Source organism: Plodia interpunctella, chromosome 18 (genome assembly GCF_027563975.2).
Source record: "Plodia interpunctella isolate USDA-ARS_2022_Savannah chromosome 18, ilPloInte3.2, whole genome shotgun sequence".
NCBI lineage: Eukaryota > Metazoa > Arthropoda > Insecta > Lepidoptera > Pyralidae > Plodia > Plodia interpunctella.
This window is the reverse complement of record NC_071311.1, coordinates 4,386,250-4,405,221: the sequence shown is the minus strand read 5'-3', so window position 1 is coordinate 4,405,221 and position 18,972 is coordinate 4,386,250. Positions and strand designations below refer to the sequence as shown.

At 32.9% G+C, this 18,972-nt stretch overlaps 2 protein-coding genes and 1 long non-coding RNA gene across 3 annotated transcripts; 1 reads left to right on the top strand and 2 right to left on the bottom strand.

Annotated features, from left to right (window-relative positions):
• The first annotated feature begins 127 nt into the window (after positions 1-127).
• LOC128677673 (keratin, type II cytoskeletal 2 epidermal-like) lies at positions 128-1,029 on the top strand. The gene is made up of 2 exons (XM_053758687.1): positions 128-248; positions 610-1,029. The coding sequence occupies exons 1-2, from the start codon at positions 237-239 to the stop codon at positions 964-966; spliced, it is 369 nt and encodes a 122-aa protein (XP_053614662.1). The 5' UTR covers positions 128-236; the 3' UTR covers positions 967-1,029.
• A 15-nt stretch (positions 1,030-1,044) lies between these two features.
• Positions 1,045-2,008, bottom strand: LOC128677671 (uncharacterized). The gene is made up of 2 exons (XM_053758684.1): positions 1,858-2,008; positions 1,045-1,776 (listed from the first exon to the last, which is right to left on the bottom strand). The coding sequence occupies exons 1-2, from the start codon at positions 1,873-1,875 to the stop codon at positions 1,045-1,047; spliced, it is 750 nt and encodes a 249-aa protein (XP_053614659.1). The 5' UTR covers positions 1,876-2,008.
• A 6,208-nt stretch (positions 2,009-8,216) lies between these two features.
• Positions 8,217-14,445, bottom strand: LOC128677672 (uncharacterized). The gene is made up of 4 exons (XR_010370150.1): positions 14,243-14,445; positions 9,893-12,685; positions 9,631-9,714; positions 8,217-8,851 (listed from the first exon to the last, which is right to left on the bottom strand). It is a non-coding gene; the product is annotated as an uncharacterized LOC128677672 (long non-coding RNA).
• Between the last annotated feature and the right edge of the window lie 4,527 nt (positions 14,446-18,972).

Here is an 18,972-nt window from a genome sequence, read left to right as displayed (position 1 = left end):
AATAAAAGAAATTCATAAATACAGACATATTTATTTACAAATAACCTAAAACTAAGAAATTTAAAATCATAAAAGAACACCTATGCCTATGTTTGAGAAACACTGACTAACAAATTTTATGGAAACTGGAAATACGTTATAGAATTCCCAGTTCATGAGATATTTAAACGATGTATATTTACCTTCGCAGTCAGTTTTCTTACGTAACATCAGTGGTTCACACCTTGTAAATTAGAATGGCAGCTAAGGTATGGATATTTCAAATGTTTTTACATGGAACAGTAATATTTTAATATTACTGTATTTTAATATGAATAAATATACCAATATTTATTCATATTAAAATATTACTTCATATTTTACAAATCTTGAATTCCTGTAAAATTAACTGATTCTTTTTTAGGTAACATTAGCAGATCAAATATCCTTTAAACCATTAATAAAAAGTAGAATTTCTTTATTTATTTACCAATATAACTAAAATATATTCTGAAAAATGTATTGGGTATTGTATGTATTGACAGTATTTTTCATTTTGCGTTTGCTGAAGTTATTCATTGCGATCTAGAAAAAAATAAACATGATGAAATAATTAAGTTTTTTTTTCAGACTGTGCTAATTTTGTCCGTAATGGCCATACTTGTGTCAAGTTCCTTGGCTCAATTTGGGGGAGGCTTCGGAGGCCGTCCAGGTGGTGGTGGGTTCGGCCAAGGAGGATTTGGACAACAGGGAGGTTTCGGACAACAGGGAGGTTTCGGACATCAAGGAGGTTTTGGACAGGGTGGGTTTGGACAACAAGGCGGTTTCGGACAAGGTGGTTTTGGTCAAGGTGGTTTCGGCCAAGGCGGGTTTGGTCAAGGAGGTTACCGACCTGGGGGTGGACAAGGAGGGTACCGGCCCGGTGGAGGTTTTGGGAACGGTGGCTTTGGTCAAGGGGGATTTGGACGGGGCGGATTTGGACGTTAAATTATACTTAAATTTAAACATTTGTAGAAATGAACTGAATAAATTAAATTACGTTTAAGTTTCCTTCGGCAAGTTTTTTTACTGCACCCTGCTAGAAAGTTGACTGAAAGATGACCTAGCATTAGTAATAATCCTTGAGATCAGTTGAAGAATGAATTCTCCAAACATGCGAGCTATGACTCCTCCTCTCGAAGGAGTCTCAGGTGGTGGTTGCTCGGCTGGTGCTTGGATATTTGTTTGGGGCACTGGAGGCACCACAGGCGGCAACAAATTTACTCTAAGAGGTGTATTATCAAAAACAGGCGTTGGATTATTAATCTGCGGTAAGGGCATTCTAATGTCAGTGTTTAAACCCGTTAATCTGTTGGAAATGAAATCCGGGCCTATTACACGATTGCCCACAGGAGCAACTGGAATTACGTCTTGGAAAATGTCGTTACTGATAGCGGTCGGTGGTATGCTGCTGAGAACAGGAATAGGGGGAATGTTCACTGGAGGAGGAGGGAGGTCAGGCGTGACCTCGACCACCGGCGCCGGCGCAGGACTCGCGAACGCGGGCCCCACGCTTGACACTCCGGATACTTGCAATGGTGGTGGCGTTATGTTCACTGCATCAAGATCTCTTTTTGCAATCGCATATTTCTTCCCGAACGCTCCAAATGGCCCCCATTTTTCCATTATATACGAGATAGGCCGGAACTGGAATGGTTTGAAGTCGATATTAAAATCCCTCGTGATTTTGACTCCTTGTAGTAAAGGGGTACATGTCACTACTCCTGCCCATTGTAGCGTCGCTAATGCCAACAGAATCTGAAAAACACACTTCACTTAACTCAACTTCACAAATAATTAAGCACATTTTTTATATTTAAGAACTCATATTTCTAATACCTGTCTGAAATTCGTCATAGTGAATCGACTGTCACCGATAAAATAAAAATATCGTAGAGAGCGTCTTGGTAAATAAATGATATTTAGGACGACATTGAACACTAACAATGGAAGTTATTAAATGCTAACGGTAATTAAAGCAGCACGCTATGACATCTCATGCTTACTGTATTATTGGTTCAAGGTTCATCAGATACTGTTGAAAAAGGGGCAAAATTGGATTAATTGCGTATTTACATAATTATATTTACTAATAACCACTATAAGCTCCATTATCTCCATAAAGACCCCCGTTACACAGATGATCTCTTGAGTTCTCATTTTTAAAAATCAATGCTCATTATGGCTCTTGTATAATATCTAACCGAAATAGAAAATGTAAAAAATGGTACCAACAGAAGAATTACGAGTAAACAAAATAAAAGATCTTTGCCAAGTTCACGCACTTAACATTTTTCAACATAAGTAGTTAGATAAAAAGATCTTTTTTTTCTCAAAGTAATATTTTTTTTTCTAATGTAAAAAGAAGATAACTTTGTTTGATAGTATCATGTTAAAAGAAAATAAAATCTGATCTAAACAGTATTTCTCTTTTTGTTTATCTATGTTGCGATTCTCAAAAATTAATTATGATGACTGAGATGTGTAGACATTCACCGCAATTCAGATAATTGCGCGTATTACAAAGCATTCATGAATTATTCTGACCACGATTGGATAACCCCTAAAAGTGGGTAGAAAGTTTGATTTTCCACGTGGTGAGGGCCCGGCTGCCTTCCGCGGTAACCCAGTCGTAGGCCGACAGTATAGAGAGTAGAGATTGTACTACATGTGGCGTCACGATATCACCTCAACGATATTATTGTCACCTATAGAAGAGTGTGTGAACAGTTTTGTTATTTAGTGCATCACTTTTTTTTTTAAATGAAAGTTACGTTTGAAATGTGACGGATTTTGTGCCGATATTTAGAAAAGGTGGGTTTTGCGGATTGTTACATAAATATATTTACTTGTTTTATTAATATATAAATATTATTTTAAGACCGCGTGCTGTTAATAATATTGATTTTAAAAATTATACTGTAATTTCAATTATCAATAGATCTAGAAAAATAAAATTATACCTTCTCAATAAATTAATTACATCTATCAACTTACTATAAATGTAAATGGCATCTGGGCAATATTTCTTTGTCTAATAGGTTGTATAGACTTACTTTATTCAACTGCAAGTTGAATTATTCTGCATGTGAAGCGGTAAAAGTAGGCATTAGGTAAATTTGATTTAGTCGCACGGCAGTCAATATAATTAAAGATACGAATACAATTACTTGTTAACATTCAGTTGTCTTAGCCAGTTAGCTGCGTCTTGATCTTGAGTGAAGTTATAGATATGCTTTATTAGTCCCGGGTAGCAGTTCATTGGCCGTCGCTGAATTAAGTGATCTAGTTTTTGGTGTTCCTCACCACAATCGCAAAAGATAGGAACCACAACATCCCCAGTTTTGCCAAAAGAGGTTTTGATTCAGCGAACACGAAAACCTTCGATGCTGATGAAAAACTTGAAGTTGAAAAACTTGGATTGATTCCGCGACTTGGACAAAAATTCCAACTGCGGAGACTACATTATATTTATTTTACCAGGAAAATTCCACGATGGGAGAAACTCTAGACTAAAATGTAAGGGGTAAAAAAGTTCAAAAACTATCTTTGGTCTTGTGTTATAGATAATGTGACGAAAAAGGGCATTCGAAAAACCCCAAATCTTGCGCCGTCACTTTCTTTTAACTAAATACTCACACCTACGTTTCTCGTGTCATCCTTCTTATCATATTATTAGTTTACTTTTAGAGCTATGTGTACGGCCACTAATAACCAGGATTAACTTAACTTGAATTTCAGTCACGCATTGGCCGTCACGTCATACTGACCGCTATTGGCAATCCTATACTTTGAACCGATTGATGTCAATAACATGGCTAGGTACATAATTGTTTCATTCCTAGAACGATGAAGCAGTCTTCATTTAAATACGTACTTGTTCTAATTTATTAGAAAAAATATTGAATCGACCACAAAGACAAATTACACCACGACTCTGATGTAGTCGATACAAACTTCGTCATTTCAAAACGTATTTTTCATAACTTAATTAACAGTAAGTATGTATGTAGTATATCAATGTATGCTTTTATATGCAAACATTCTGAGCATTTATATGTCACAGTATTTCTCTCAATGGTACCACAGAGTTATGCCCTTTTTGTATTGCTGTAACGCACATACGTACAGATTGCTTAATTGTTTTATGGATGTACCAATAAGTGTTGCTAAGCTACAAATAAATATTAATCTATTACCGGATAAAGTTTTGTGTCCTACTTTGTCTTGTTAGCGTGTGACTCGGCGTAACATATTACTGAAGGTTAATACAATATGTGTACCACTTTATTATCCTATTCATAAAACAAATATACCCGAATTTAATGTCAAAAATTCTTTATACGTAATCTCGTTTCAACACACACATTTATTTTCCTGCTGTCACCTGCATATCAAGTGGCACCTGTTACCCTGTTTGGAACTTTATATAACGGGAATAGCTGCGAGTTTACGTTGATTTTGGATGTTGGTTGGTAGTCCCAGTCGTTTCCTTTTTATTCCGCATTCAGTACATTATATGCACCATCTGAGCCTATACGTAATCGTTTATTTGGCAGTTTCACCTCAATTTCACTCTGACGTCGAATACTGGTTCTGGTAAAGACATTTTTATGTAATGATGCCACATTTTTTGTATCATTCCATTGTTTTTCTTTTGACTTAACCTAAAATACTCGTCCTGCAGTAGAAATATGGGCTTGTAGAGACATCGAAGTTTTTAAGAATTTATATACTTCAATACTTACCACAATTATTATTAACAGCCTGCCCAAACTTTGCTAAAACCATAACAAATTATACATCTAAACCTTCCTCAGGAATCACACTACTATTTTCACGTCAAAACGTAGCATTGGATTGAGGTGATTTTTGTTGTGGACATATTTTGAAGAGCTACAACTATGAGTACAGTTCTATAGAGCCGATGACTGTAGCTCCGTCACTCTGTAGAGTGACGGAGCTACAATAATAATGTAATAAATAGAAAGAAAAAAATAAATACGCAATTGATATCCCGAAATTACAAAATATTAGTACGTACTTTTTGTGCCCAAATTCCTAACGGAACGCAGCTAATGCAAATATCATAATCATCCAGCCATTTAAACGTCCCCACTGCTGGGACACAGTACTTGTTTATGAATAATAATATAATAGGCCATTAGCGGATTTTTGAGGCTTATTGGCGGATTTTGACGACTGCAAATACAACCGGGACAGCTTTACTTACCCGCCACTATCACTATAACTATTAATGCAAATGTTTAAATATTTATATTTTATTTATGTTCTCATTTCAGGAAAATGGCGCACAGATTACTGTTGGCTATCATCATCGCAATAAGTCTTCTCGCATCATGCGAAGCAAGTTTCATAGAACTAATCTTGCAGTTCTTTTTCGGTACCAACAAAGGCAAACGCAGCATGACACAGGCCATCACGGACTACTTAGACAATGTTTACCCGAAGGATGACGTAGAAACAGAATTAATGAAACAAGTTTACATGATGTATTCTGATGATGATGGCATGAATATGAATGGTGGTCAAATGATGGATGGCTTTTTCACTTAATACCAATATCCATACCAATACAAGACAATTAAGTATATCGTTGAATCTTTAAAACACAGAACATTTTTTTAAATAGAAAAAGAACACGTTCCAGTCAAACTGTCAAACCATTCGATATAAAAAGGAATATATTCGTAATACATCCAAAATAACAAACTGCACAGAAACCAATAACGGCAAACAAAAAATTACTCAAGTGCAAGCATATGCCGTGAAATGACGTGAATTCACTTGGCGCCAAGTTTGTTGTTTAACATTACAAGATGTGTGTACTTATATAATGAATGCTAATTCAATTTAGGATAATTTCACCGGCTGCAGCTCTCTCTATATGGAACCTACTTCTACTGGGAATTACTTGGAACTACTTTATGTAACCATATGTTACAACTACGAATTTGTTCACTACACATATTTAGAAAGATATAGACGAAAATCAAAATTTGTCAAAGGTATCGATATAAATGGGCTACCGTACCGCCCACCAGAGGTATATGCAGAGGTAAGCGGATCTTAAGTGTGCTAGCTATCGAGACACAAAAGTATAATTCTCACGTTTATACACGATAAGTGTCCAGCAAATGGTTAACGACTGAATTAGATATATTAGCCAGGGAATGCTAGCGCAATCATAATCTATAGATAAGTCTAAATAAGGATAAAACATTATCGTGTCTGGATATTACAGTATTTATTTAATTTATTTAACACATAATATGCTTCACCAAAAAATGTACAAAAGCTAGATGTTAGTTTGTATCTTGAATTATCGTTAGTAACAAAGGTCTGAATTGAAATGAATGTACGTATGAAGACTCATACGTCATATCATATCCTAGAGATCGGACTCTTTATAATAGGATATATAAATATCTCTACTACTCACTACCTATTGGACGCCTACATTAGAAACAAATATAATTAAAAAGTGAAAATAACTAAGTACATATCGCGTCCGCTTTTCCTTACAAAATTAGAGAGCACGTTTGCTCGTAAAAGGAAGACCCATTTTAATAAGGCAGTAAGTATAGACACATTTAATTTTGTTTGAATAGTTTATTTTGTGGTACATTTGCTACTTAATATTGCAGAATTTCTCTTTCTGGTTTTCAAATGGTTTTAAAATTTAATATATCCGAAGTAGAATTGTATAAATTGGGTATAGACACATATTATACTTATTTGAATAAATTATCCAGTTAATTATAAGGATGCGAAGTAATTTTGCGAGCATACTATTCAGCCTTTATGGCTGTCAATCATACACTAATCAAGGACAAGTGTAGGTAGTGTTAATCATAGATGTAAGTTTATTTTCCTTAGAACAATTTATTCCTTCCTGCCATTATGATATCGATAACTACGAATAACTTACCTACCTATAAGTATGTATAAGGCCATACATAATTTTAAACGTTATTCTGCAGGCGACCGTACAAACACAAATTATATTTGTATACTTTTAAGGTGATTTTATAAAATATATATATTTTTTAATTTGTTTTTTTTTTTTATCGTACATAAATTTATAAAAATGCACGCACAAGTGCGGACTTATCTTAAGAAGGTTTGTCCAGAGTGTGTCTATTTTATTAAGTACTGACTTTTCAGTGCGGTGTAACCACGGAATTAGTAGGTACTCCGTACAGTACCTACTAATTCCATGTGTGCAACCTAATAATTAATACTAACATTAGGCACGAAACAAAATTTCATTTTTAATACGAATAAATCTATTCATTCTAACTAATATTATAAATGCGAAAGTAAGTTTGTTTGTTACCTCTTCACGGTCTATCTATGCAACCAATCTTGAAATTTTGCATACACACAGTTTGAAGTATGTAGAAGGACATAGGGTACCTTTCATCCCGGAAAAATAACGGTTCTCGTGGGAAATTTATGCGGGCGAGCCGCGAGCAACAGCTAGTTCATAATAAGTGTCACAGAGAATATACTAGCCAGGTTTCTATTGCGATTTACATGTTACAAATTTGTAATATATATATATATATATATATATAATATATACATATATTACAAATTAAACTGTGAGAATAAATAAACTTTTAGATCAAAATGAGGTGAAACAGAAAGCCTAGATGTGTATTTTCAATTTTACGATGTGAGCCGGTTTAATTAAGTGGGTACATTTCTTGAATATTGATGTAACAATGAGGTCTGAACTAAATTAAGCCAAAGCGCGTCGGGGAAAGCAGAATGGGGACGTGACATGGACAGCAGCGTTCCGTTTCCGTTCCCGCCTGCACATGACCAGTGGTTGATACTTATTTGCAAATAATATACATAATTATACATGTCGGTGAAAACTTGGAATGTACATCATGCATATGACCTATACGTATAGAGAATATATAGGTAAGAATGTGTATGTGTAGGTAACTACTTCCTGCTAATAACAGTACTTTCATAACAGTCGGAAAGGATAAATTTATTACTTAGCAAGAAGCGTATTATATTCGCTTATTCCCTCACTAGTAGGACGTTTCTTACCAAGAGCTCAAGTTCAAGACAGAAGACGGAGTAATCGGAAAATGATCGCACGATTACCTTTACACAAAAAAGAAGATTGATTTTATACTAATTTTAAAAATCACTAAGAAAATATATTAAACTTTTAATTTTCACTTCCAAAGATACTAGACTCCTTATAATTTCCGATGTAATCGATTTAAGCGTCACGGCAAATAATACGGTCATTAATTTCAACACATCTTTGTTTTGGCCTATTGATGACTTTATTACCATCTTCTTTTACTTTCAATCTTTGAATGTCGTTGTCGTTGTTTAAGTAATCATCATCATTTTCATTAATTTTGTGTACATTGCCATCCGTGATATAATCATAATTGTAAAAAACTGGCGGTCTTCGCGGATTATTGAAAGGTCCTTCCACATATCCGCACTCTAATCTACCGTTTCGTAACCGACAACCATCAGATAATTCTACAGCCCTGTCATTACTTTCAGGTCTGCCTACATTTTTATTAAATCCACAAAGATATCTGTCATTTACAACTTTACATATGCGACTATCAAAGTCATAGGGACAACATCGTTTACGATGAGCTGGTGGCGGTGCTGCAGATTCCGGTGGAAGGTCAACTTTATTGCCATTATTGCCACTTTGATCTCCATTATTATTGTTGCCTTTGGTTTTTACGTTGACATCATTGCAATCGCTTCCTGATCGCGATCCACATGCATTCACCGCCGAAGTCATCACAATGTACATCTGTTAAGCGAACATGTTTAATCATTTATAACGCGTTCAATCATTTACAACTCCTGAAAAACTACCTGTTTGATTACAAAGAACTAATATATATGATTTATATCTATAATTTTTTTAACCTTGTTATTTTAATTAGCCTTTTTGCGACTATTTGTAAAGAGCGAGATTGAAGTAGACCCAGCTGCAGCTGATGAAACTGAAGTGCACACCAAGCAAAGTAACGCTTATTAAGTGGGGTTAGCATGAGATTTTTGAGAGAACGTGATCATATCGACAGCGTAAAATTTACCTAGAAAATAAACAGCGACTCTATCGGAGGTAAATGGAACTATTAATTTCCCATATAATTCTGATATTGTTGATCTCATGCTCAGGAAAAAAAGGACAGGAAAAAAGTAATCTCACCTGAATGAGAATTTCACATCTCAGTGTGGTTGACTAGATATATATATAGACAAAAGAAAAGATAACATATACAAGTGTTTGAGGGTTTGTAGGGATGACAAAGATGTGTTGCAGTTACAAAAACAAGGGATGAAACTATAAATGAGAATAAAATATCATACGATATCATTAAAAATCTGAAGGCACTTGCTCTAATATTTACGATGCACATATCTAAATGATGGGTTAAGAAAATGGTTAGAAAAGATACTATGTAAACTAAAAAGTTACGATATAATGTCGATATACATTTGTTATATAATAACGAATCTAATTTATATGGAAAATATGAAGAAAACAAATAGAAATTAGCTACAGAAGGCATTGCAACAAACCATTATTGATTTGACATCGCCTGGCCACATTGCTCTTATCGAAATTCACCGCGGAATCCAATTAACTTTTACGTATCTGAAAAACTAAGAAGTAACGGTAGCAGATAGAATCTGTTTTAGAATAATTAATATGTAGGTATACTTTTAAAAGCTTCTGTAACTGAAAGTTATTATTGGCAAAGATTACATTTTTCAACAGTACTCCAGGATTTACTCCTTACAAATTTGTTATTTTGCGTGAAACTGTGAAATAGTTACAAACCTCTTCCTTAGCCTTCCTCTGTGACGTAGACTACCTTCTGAAGCCCATGGTGTTATGCAGGTCCACGCGTTGGATTGCATTCTGAATTTTGCTGTTGTTCCGCTCATCTCCCGAATACTACTAAAACCATTTCCACACAACACTCTCTTGGATTTGGCGATATGGCTCTTAAGGGCGCAAACTTGACAGAAAAAAATAGGTAATTCTACCTCGAATATGACTAACAGCTTGAATAGCCAATTATACATCGATGGTTTGTATACGTGGCGAATCTGGCTCATCGAATTAAATCCGCAATGAAGAACTGTCGATGGTCTCATAAATCGCCCGCTGTCATTTTGATGAAAATAATTTAGAGCAACAAAATGGTTGACTTTAAATTAAATAACATATTTTAAGACAAAAGGGATCCTTACCGATGGAAGGAAATACTAATTATGGCTGGTGTTTGAACAGTTACGCTTCATTTTGTATTTAAAACCTGACGTTTACGCGGACCGCTATCAATAGCGGACTGAGCTTCAAGGCGGCTAAGAAGCCATCCAGGTTACTTTTTGACACATACACTTGTTTGTTCTACATCTAGTGAGTGCCACCATCAATTTTATCAATCTATTTTATTTAATAGTGAAAATGTTTAATTTTCGCTAACTATAAAAATTATTAGATAAACAATTTTATTCGAAACAATAACAGTTTTCTATTGGATATAGTTCCTACAATTTACAAAACCAAAAAATTACAAAACCGTGAGGAGTTTTTCTTGCTTCAGGTTATTTACAGGATAATCTAAAGTTAGTAGCATTATTTACAAAATAAACAAATATAAGTTTGCATTATGTTTACTTTTTAAAATATAATTGTATAGGTATGCTATTTAATGTACTTATCCCACTCAATCTAGACCATAGGATTAGTTGCTCTGATGAGTGTTTTGAATCGGTCAAGTCATCCCATGCAAACATTTTTTTTTTATATTTGTATAAAAGTATTTGACATTACTTTTTAAATGCAATAAAGGATCCTTAATTATTTTCTCCCCAAAACTTATGTTCACATTAAAATGCATATTTTTTGAAAATAAAATAAATGTAAAGAATTTACTAAGCAAAACAAACATATTCATTGAATGATCGGATTGACCAACTTATCCTATGGTCTAAGCATGGAGCGGTCTAAGTATAGAATAGTAGTAATAAGAGATGCGAAAGTGGTAGATGAGAATATCCTTATCACTTAAATAACCATTTCAAACTCCGTCGCAATGGTCCGTTTTCAATACCAAGAGCATCAAGGTTTATAAGACTGAGATCCATGTTGTCTATTTTTATTTTATCTAAATTTATTTGGTTTTCAGCTAACAAAGCAGTCCAATGTGGGTTCCTCTTCATAACTTGTTTAGACACTTGCCATACAGATCGCCTTAAGGTTTTTTTGAAAATGTTTTTGTTAGATGAGACTGAATTTTGACTTGGTGTAGTAGGTGTAGTCAGTGAGGTAGGAGTCGTAATTTTACTATTTTTATCTTTCGCTTTTCTGAATGGAGAATAACTCTTTTTGTTTTTTTTTGTTTCCTCGTAAAATACAAGCATTTGGTTAATTTGTTCTTTGTTAAGCCTCTTAGGTACGGTTTTGGTTTTAGTTAATGAAGTAAGCGATATTTTTCCCGTTCGATAGTCATCAATCATTTGATTAAAAACTTTCCCTTTTGGCCCACTTATTTTTAACTTATCTTTTAATTCATCTTTATCCATATGTTTAATTTGGTCTATATTTGCTTTAAGTTTCTTTCTTGACTTGTCGTATTGATTTATAATCTTGTTTATTTTATCCTTATCTAATTCTTTGTATTTGGAAAGGTTTGGTAGATCAATATTTGATCCTTTCTTATATTCATTAAGCAATTCATTTAAAATTTTGGCTTTAGGTCCAGATATGGCATATTTTGACATAAGTTCAGACGCACTTAAACCATCAAGTCCTAAAGTTTTAAGTGAAGTATTTTCTGAAGTAGGTTTTTTCTTATTTTTATTTTTTTCTTCTGTTGTTTTCTTTTTAGTTGACGAACCGGATGGTTTGTCCGATATAGCACTGCCCGGCTTCATATTTATTGATTAGTTTCGCTGTTTCCAACTATTTCATTCTGATTTAAATGATTACTTCTTATTTACTTTAGATTGCGATCTCTTTGTATCTACTTTGCGGTTTTACCTTTATATATGATAAGTAATTTCCTAACTTAAACAATACATTTTAACTATTAAATGTAAACAGTTTGCAAAAAATGATATGGACAGGTGTCTTTTCAAAAGAAATGTCACTTAAGCAACCATACCACCGTTTTTTTTAACATCTTGTTTTCAATACCGAGTGCGTCTAAGTTTATAAAGCTGAGATCCACTGAGTCTATATTTATTTTATCTATGTTTATCATATTTTCTTTCAAAAATTCATTCCAATGTCTGTTTTTCTTTATAACACTTTTTGACATTCTCCACACTTGTCGCTTTAGTGTTTGCTTGAAAAAGTTTTTCTTTGTACCATCTTCGTTCTTTGATTTTATACTGGACTTCTCATCGCCTTTTTCTAAATTTTTCTTTATTTTTGAATCTCTTAAACGAGTATTTTTTCGTTGATGGCTATTATAATGATTCCTATTTTTTGACTTTTCTTTATCAGATTTATTTCTTTTTTTAATTTCTTGATTCCCCTTCGAAGTTTTTTGAATTAAGCGTCTTGCGATTTTATGTTGTTTCCCTTGTTTCTTTGATGTTGAATTGGAAGATTGCGCACCTGCAAAATTTAATAATAATTGACTATGTATGATCATATCAATCCTATCAAGCTTTTTAAAGTCACGTACTCTAAAATCTGAAACGACCTGTTTTGATGGACCCATGTGACAATCATGGTGCGCCAGTGATATACTTCAAATTATATTCAATTTATTTCATTACCAAACGAAATTGTTGGAATGTATGGAGTGTGTTATCAAACGAAATCGATTTAAAATATAATAAATATAACCAGAATGTTTTCGATTGTGCATAAACAAATGGTTCTATAGTTTAGAAACACTAGTATATTTATTATTACTATTAGACATTTTATCTTTCGTGTATATTATAATATCATCATAAAATGATTTAATCGATATCAATTTTGATGGAAAGTAAACTTTTCTGCTTCTTTTGGAATCTACATATACTCTGAGCAACTCATGCATTTGATCCTTGTTAAATTTCTTAGGCTCTGAGTTAGAATGTGTTAATTTAGTTAGAGATATTTTTCCATTCCTGAATTCATCAATCATTTCGGTGAAAACTTTTCCCTGTGATCCAGATAGCGAAAACTTTTTTTTCAGTTCATGTTTATCTGCATATTTGATCTCGTCTAAGCTTGCTATACTTTTTTTCCGTATTTTTTTGTACTGCTTTATTATTTGATCCAATTTTTCTTGATCCAGTTCTTTTTCTCTATATTTAGAAGATTTTGATAATCCAGACATAGATAAATTCCCCTTTTTGTATTCTTTGACCAACTCATCAAGAATTGGATTATCTGGTCTAGGTACGTAATACTTCTTTTTTATTTCAGCCGCGGTAAAACCATCAATCAACTGTAAATCTTTTAGCGAAGGGTTTGGTAAAGTTAAGCTTTTCCTGTTACGGTATAAAATTTCTACAGGTGCATGTTTTTTATGAAAAAAACCATTAATTTTTTGTTTTAACAAATTGTTTTGAACGTTTCCGCAGCTGGTCATTTTGTCACGATCATGTAATTTTGCTGTGTTACTCGGATATATTATCTTACTATTTTTTCCATAATTACGATTACTTTGTAGTTTTCTAACCCATCCTCTAGGATCATGTTTTTGCCACCAACTTTTTTTTCTTCCTCTTGTTTCTAGTGCTATGTCATCATCGATCTGTTGTTTTCCTGTGTCAAGGAAATATTTGTGTTCATCTTATCGGGTCATAAGTGAAATAATTTCAGATATTATTTATTTTTCTTGTACGTTTCATTTCATGTTTAATAATATCCCCATTTGGATTTTTTATCATAGTGCTAACATACTTAAATTATATTTTTCTGAATAAAACTAAAAGTAACATTTTTATTTTCATGAGTGGAACCTAAATCTAACTTCCTTAGCCGAAATGACGAATATATGTTATGGTTATATGATAAGGAGTTGGCAGGCAACAAATTCACTGTTGGTCGCAGGTACAATACCTGAACAAAATTATTGAAATCATACAATTTAATTTTACAGCCAAATCCTTAGCGGTTATTAATGGATCTGCGTTATGAAAAAATAAGTATGACATTAAAATATACTTTTCTCACCTCGTCGAAAACGCATTCTGTAGTATTTTTGACCATTGTTCGACGGTGAATGATAACATCGGATCTAGGCCGCAAGGGAAAATACGGGAGAAACTGCTACATTTTTATATCATTATGTTAAAAAATTTATAAATTTAATATGAAGACATAATTTGACAACAAACGAAGAATTTGACTACTACACTATTCTTTTTTTCTATTTGAAACTTTCAAAAAATATCTTAAGTAATTCAACCAAAAAGTTTGGAACTTGGGCTTTCTGATAATAATTTTAAAAAGCACCCCCCCCCCCCCCCCCCCTCTGTCTTGCCTTAGCTGGCCGGGCAGACTGGACAGCAAAAGCTGAATAATAAATTATTAGTACTTCGACCGAATATTCAGCTCTTAAACGGGGACTAAGTAATAACGGGTAAACCCGCTCTCTGGCCAAGCCCCGTGATGGTGAATCTGGAGCCGCGCCTCTCGACAACCTTTTTGCAACATTTTTCTACCGTGCGGCCTTTACGGCAGCCCATTGGCAGAGCTGGCGAGTCACCGCCTGCCTATTTTATCCATATTTATTAATGACATAGGTCAAGCAAGCGACATAGTTTTTCACATAGACCCGGATACCGCATACACTATCCCATAGTATTGACAATACAGAGTAGTAGTATATGATTCCATCGTCTTGCACTTTTCTGAAAATTTGTCGCAAGTACATATACATAGCCATACTTAGCCTCATACCACTTTAAACCCATATCCAGGCTATGGCCCGTGAATTAAATCAAATGAAATAAAGATTAAAACACAATGCCGCAGGGGTTTTGGGAATCTTTGGATCGAACTTGACATATATACGGGCTACATTTTTATTAATGTATGAAAGATTTAATAATTTGTAAAATCTTTAATTTAATAAATGTAATTATCATGTAATTATCATATGCATTTATTTAAAATATGTAAGTAGGTGATAATCATATAAAGCTATACTATGTAAATATACCAAATGATTTGTAAATATCTATAGTGAGATAAGTATATCAAACAAGGGAGTATGAAAGTTATATAAAATTTCAAAAAAATCGGTTTTGTGCGAGGCTTATTCGCGTACTGAGGATTCTGTAGAATATGCCTTATACATATTTACGGGTTCCGGACGTTTTACTTTATCATTCTAGCAACATATTAACAGAGAAGAATAGTGAAATCCCAAAATATATAAGATAATTAGTCAGGTAAAATTATCAGCGGCCCGATTCTTACGCAATCCAAGTTCATATCATCAATTTTCTCAATTTTTTTTAAGGTGTTAAGCAAATTTGCAATGGGAAAAATCGATCGACTGATGCATTGAATTAAACTCTTTCAATTGTGATTTTTCGTGAGACAAGAAACCGTGTGAAACCTTGTAAAAAAATTGGAGAAAATTAGTGAACTTGACATCAATTGCATTCGAGCCCCAGGTGTTTTGATTTCACAAATTTACAAGTTTGATTTTTTCATTTTTTCACATATAAAAGGGACCGTAAAAAAAGGAAAATATATCGAGTTATAAAATACTTGGGAATAAAATACTTTTTCATTTTGAAGTAAAAAATACCCTAAAAATGGTTGTACATAGAAGAACTAGAGGTTGGGTAGAGGCGCGAGCTCGTGCGGCTGTAGTTTTCTTCACAATGTATGTTGACGAGTTGAGATTTTCTGTTGAAAAAGGGATTACCCGAAACTAGGATGTCATTAGTTTGGATAGGAAAGGTTATACAAATTATAATTTTTATTATTGACGATGACCTATGACCTTTTTCATATCAATTGTCAAAAATTTATCTTTTAGATATTCTACTTTGCTTTTTTTGGTTTTCTTATAAATTTCAATCATATCATTCATTTGTTGTTTGTTTAGTTTCTTGGGCTCTGTTTTGGATTGTGTCAGTTGTGTCAGAGTTAATTTGCCTTTTCTGTAATCAACAATCATCTTATTAAAAACTTTTCCCTTAGATCTAGATATTGAAAACCTTCGTTTTAAATCGTCTATTTCCAAGTTTTTCAACTGATCAACATCTGCAACACTTTTTTTCCTTACTTTTTCATATTGTTTAATTATTTTGTCTAATTTATTTTTATCTAATTCTTTTCCTGGAGGATATTTCGTTTCGGTCGCTACTAAATGTCCTTGTTTGTATTCTTTGACTAGCTCATCCAAAAGTGGAGCTTTTGATGCATTTACCGTATACTTTTTATTGAGTTCTGATGCAGTGAAACCATCAATCATCTGTAAGTCTTTAAGTGAAGGTATTTTTGGAGGTGGTTTTATTGTTTTCTTTTTCTTGCAACATCTTTTGCATCGTTTCCAAATACAACAAAGTGTTGCCTTTAAACATTTCATACATAATTTACACGTACACTTACAAAGTACTCTTATGCATGCTTGTGGACCATACTTATAACAGCAAGTGCCTTTATTTTTGGTCTTCTTTGCCATCGCCTTTCCCTGTGTCAAGGAATATCAAAAATAAATCATAAATTTCAAATAGCAGTGGCAAAACACACAAACATTTTCTTATTATTAGCCAGTCAACATTTGTGATGACCCTTCGCCACAGTGAAAACATTGTGTTGTACCTTACTTAAGTAAAAAAATATGTGTATTTACTGAAACTAAAATTTACCTTTCACTTGTATTATTGTTGACCATTGTTAACAGCAGGTAATTACTATATTCCATTTGGTTAGGATGGAAGAATCATGGGGAAAATGCTTTAGGCATTTGAAGGTAAAGAAAAGAGCAGAAAAAAATGCTACATCGTCATAGCATTTTATGAATATTATAATTGCATAAGACGATTCGGGACAAAAAAACAAAAAGGAAATTAGCGAAAGGAATGTGTAAACATACACGATGTCAAAGGAAACATTTTTTTAAATATTCTAAACGTAGGAAATGAATATATTATCTTTGGTTTTAATGCTCTTCTCAGAACAATAATAGTAATAACAAAAATAAATAAAGGAGATATTCTTGCAGAAAATTATCTGTGAAAAATTGTTTACCCATAAATTCTAAAGCAGGTGACGACATAACGCGTTTCTTTTTTCTTTTTGTTGATCTATGCTACGTGACTAATTGGAACCTAAGACTGGAACCGGTTAATACGTAAAGAAGTTATACCGTAAGCTGGATTGGATTTATATAGGTAATATGGAATTCGTCTAATTAGTGGATAATCCGGAGTACCTATTAATTCCATACTTACATTAAATACAATTCTCTTTATTAATTATGTTATCAGCATTTTTTCTTTTTTAAAGATCTATGGTTCTGAACGATGAAGTTGACAAAATCGTCAATCATAGAACTAAAAAGTGAAGTGTAAATGAAAGTAGAAGGGCAAGTCGTATTTATGTTTAATGAAAATAAAAACAAAATGCACCAGTTTATAAACAATCGTACTTAATTATTTGATCAAAAATAGTAACATGCAATTTTTTTTAAGCTTACCAAGTGTCCACAGACGTGTGGTGACAAAATGTAACAATTTTTCTTTTATTACTAAACTAATTTGAAATTACTATGAAATTTCATAGTTTTCCAAAGAAAAGCAGGTAAGCTGTTATAGTTGTATTATTAAATGTATTTAATATTAACAATAAATGTATGTAATTTAAATGTATTTTATTGGAATTAATGTATATTTAAATTTGGCACACATATCTACCTACTACCTAAGTACTATTTTACTACTTTCGAAATATAAAACGAGTTCGGATTCTACTTTCAATTCATTCTTAAAATTTGTAATGATAACTAACAACTCTAACTTTCCCAGCAAATGACCGATGGCAAAAGAAAGAAAAAAAGAAAGAAAGATACTTGCTGTTATAAGTATGGGCCTAAAGCATGGATAAGAAAACTAAATAATTGTATATACAGAAGATTAAAACGACGTTTAAAGAGAAAAGTATTTGGCATATCTGAACTAGGGTTTACGTCAGATACAAAGAAGTCAAAGAAAAAAAGTTCAACCGAAAAATCCGGCATTTTAAATAAATATGCGCTTCGTAATACATCTTTTGCTTCTGCTTCTGAACTTACATCAAAATCCAAAGACTATTTCAATCAAAAATATAATGAAAGGGAACTAGATATTAACAACTTAGATAAAATAAAAAATCTATATGACAATATGCGCAAGAAAAGTATTAATTTAGATAACTATAAAAACATCGATGCTGATGAGTTAAAAAGGAAATTTTCTCTTTCTGGATCTAAGGCAAAGGTTTATAACAAATTGTTTGAAAAGAAAGGAAAAATATCCCTAACTGAATTAACACAAACCAAAGTTTATGAAAAAACAAAAAAAAGCAAAAATAACGTAATTAATATAGATAACTTTAAAAATATGGACAAAGATGAGTTAAAAAGAAAACTTTCTCTATCTGGATCTGAAGCAAAAGTTTTTAATAAAATGGTTGATGACTACAGGAAAGGAAAAATTTCTCTAACTGACTTAACACAATCCAAAAATGAACCTAAGAAATTGAACAAAGAAAAAGTCGATGAAATGCTCAAATTATATGACGAGAAAAAAAAAACCAAAAACAATGCAGTTAGTTTAGATAACCTTAAATACATGGATAAAGATGAGTTGAGAAGAAAACTCTCATTATCTGGATCTAAGGCAAATGCTTTTAACAAAATGGTTGATGATTACAGAAAAGGAAAAATTTCTCTAACTAAATTA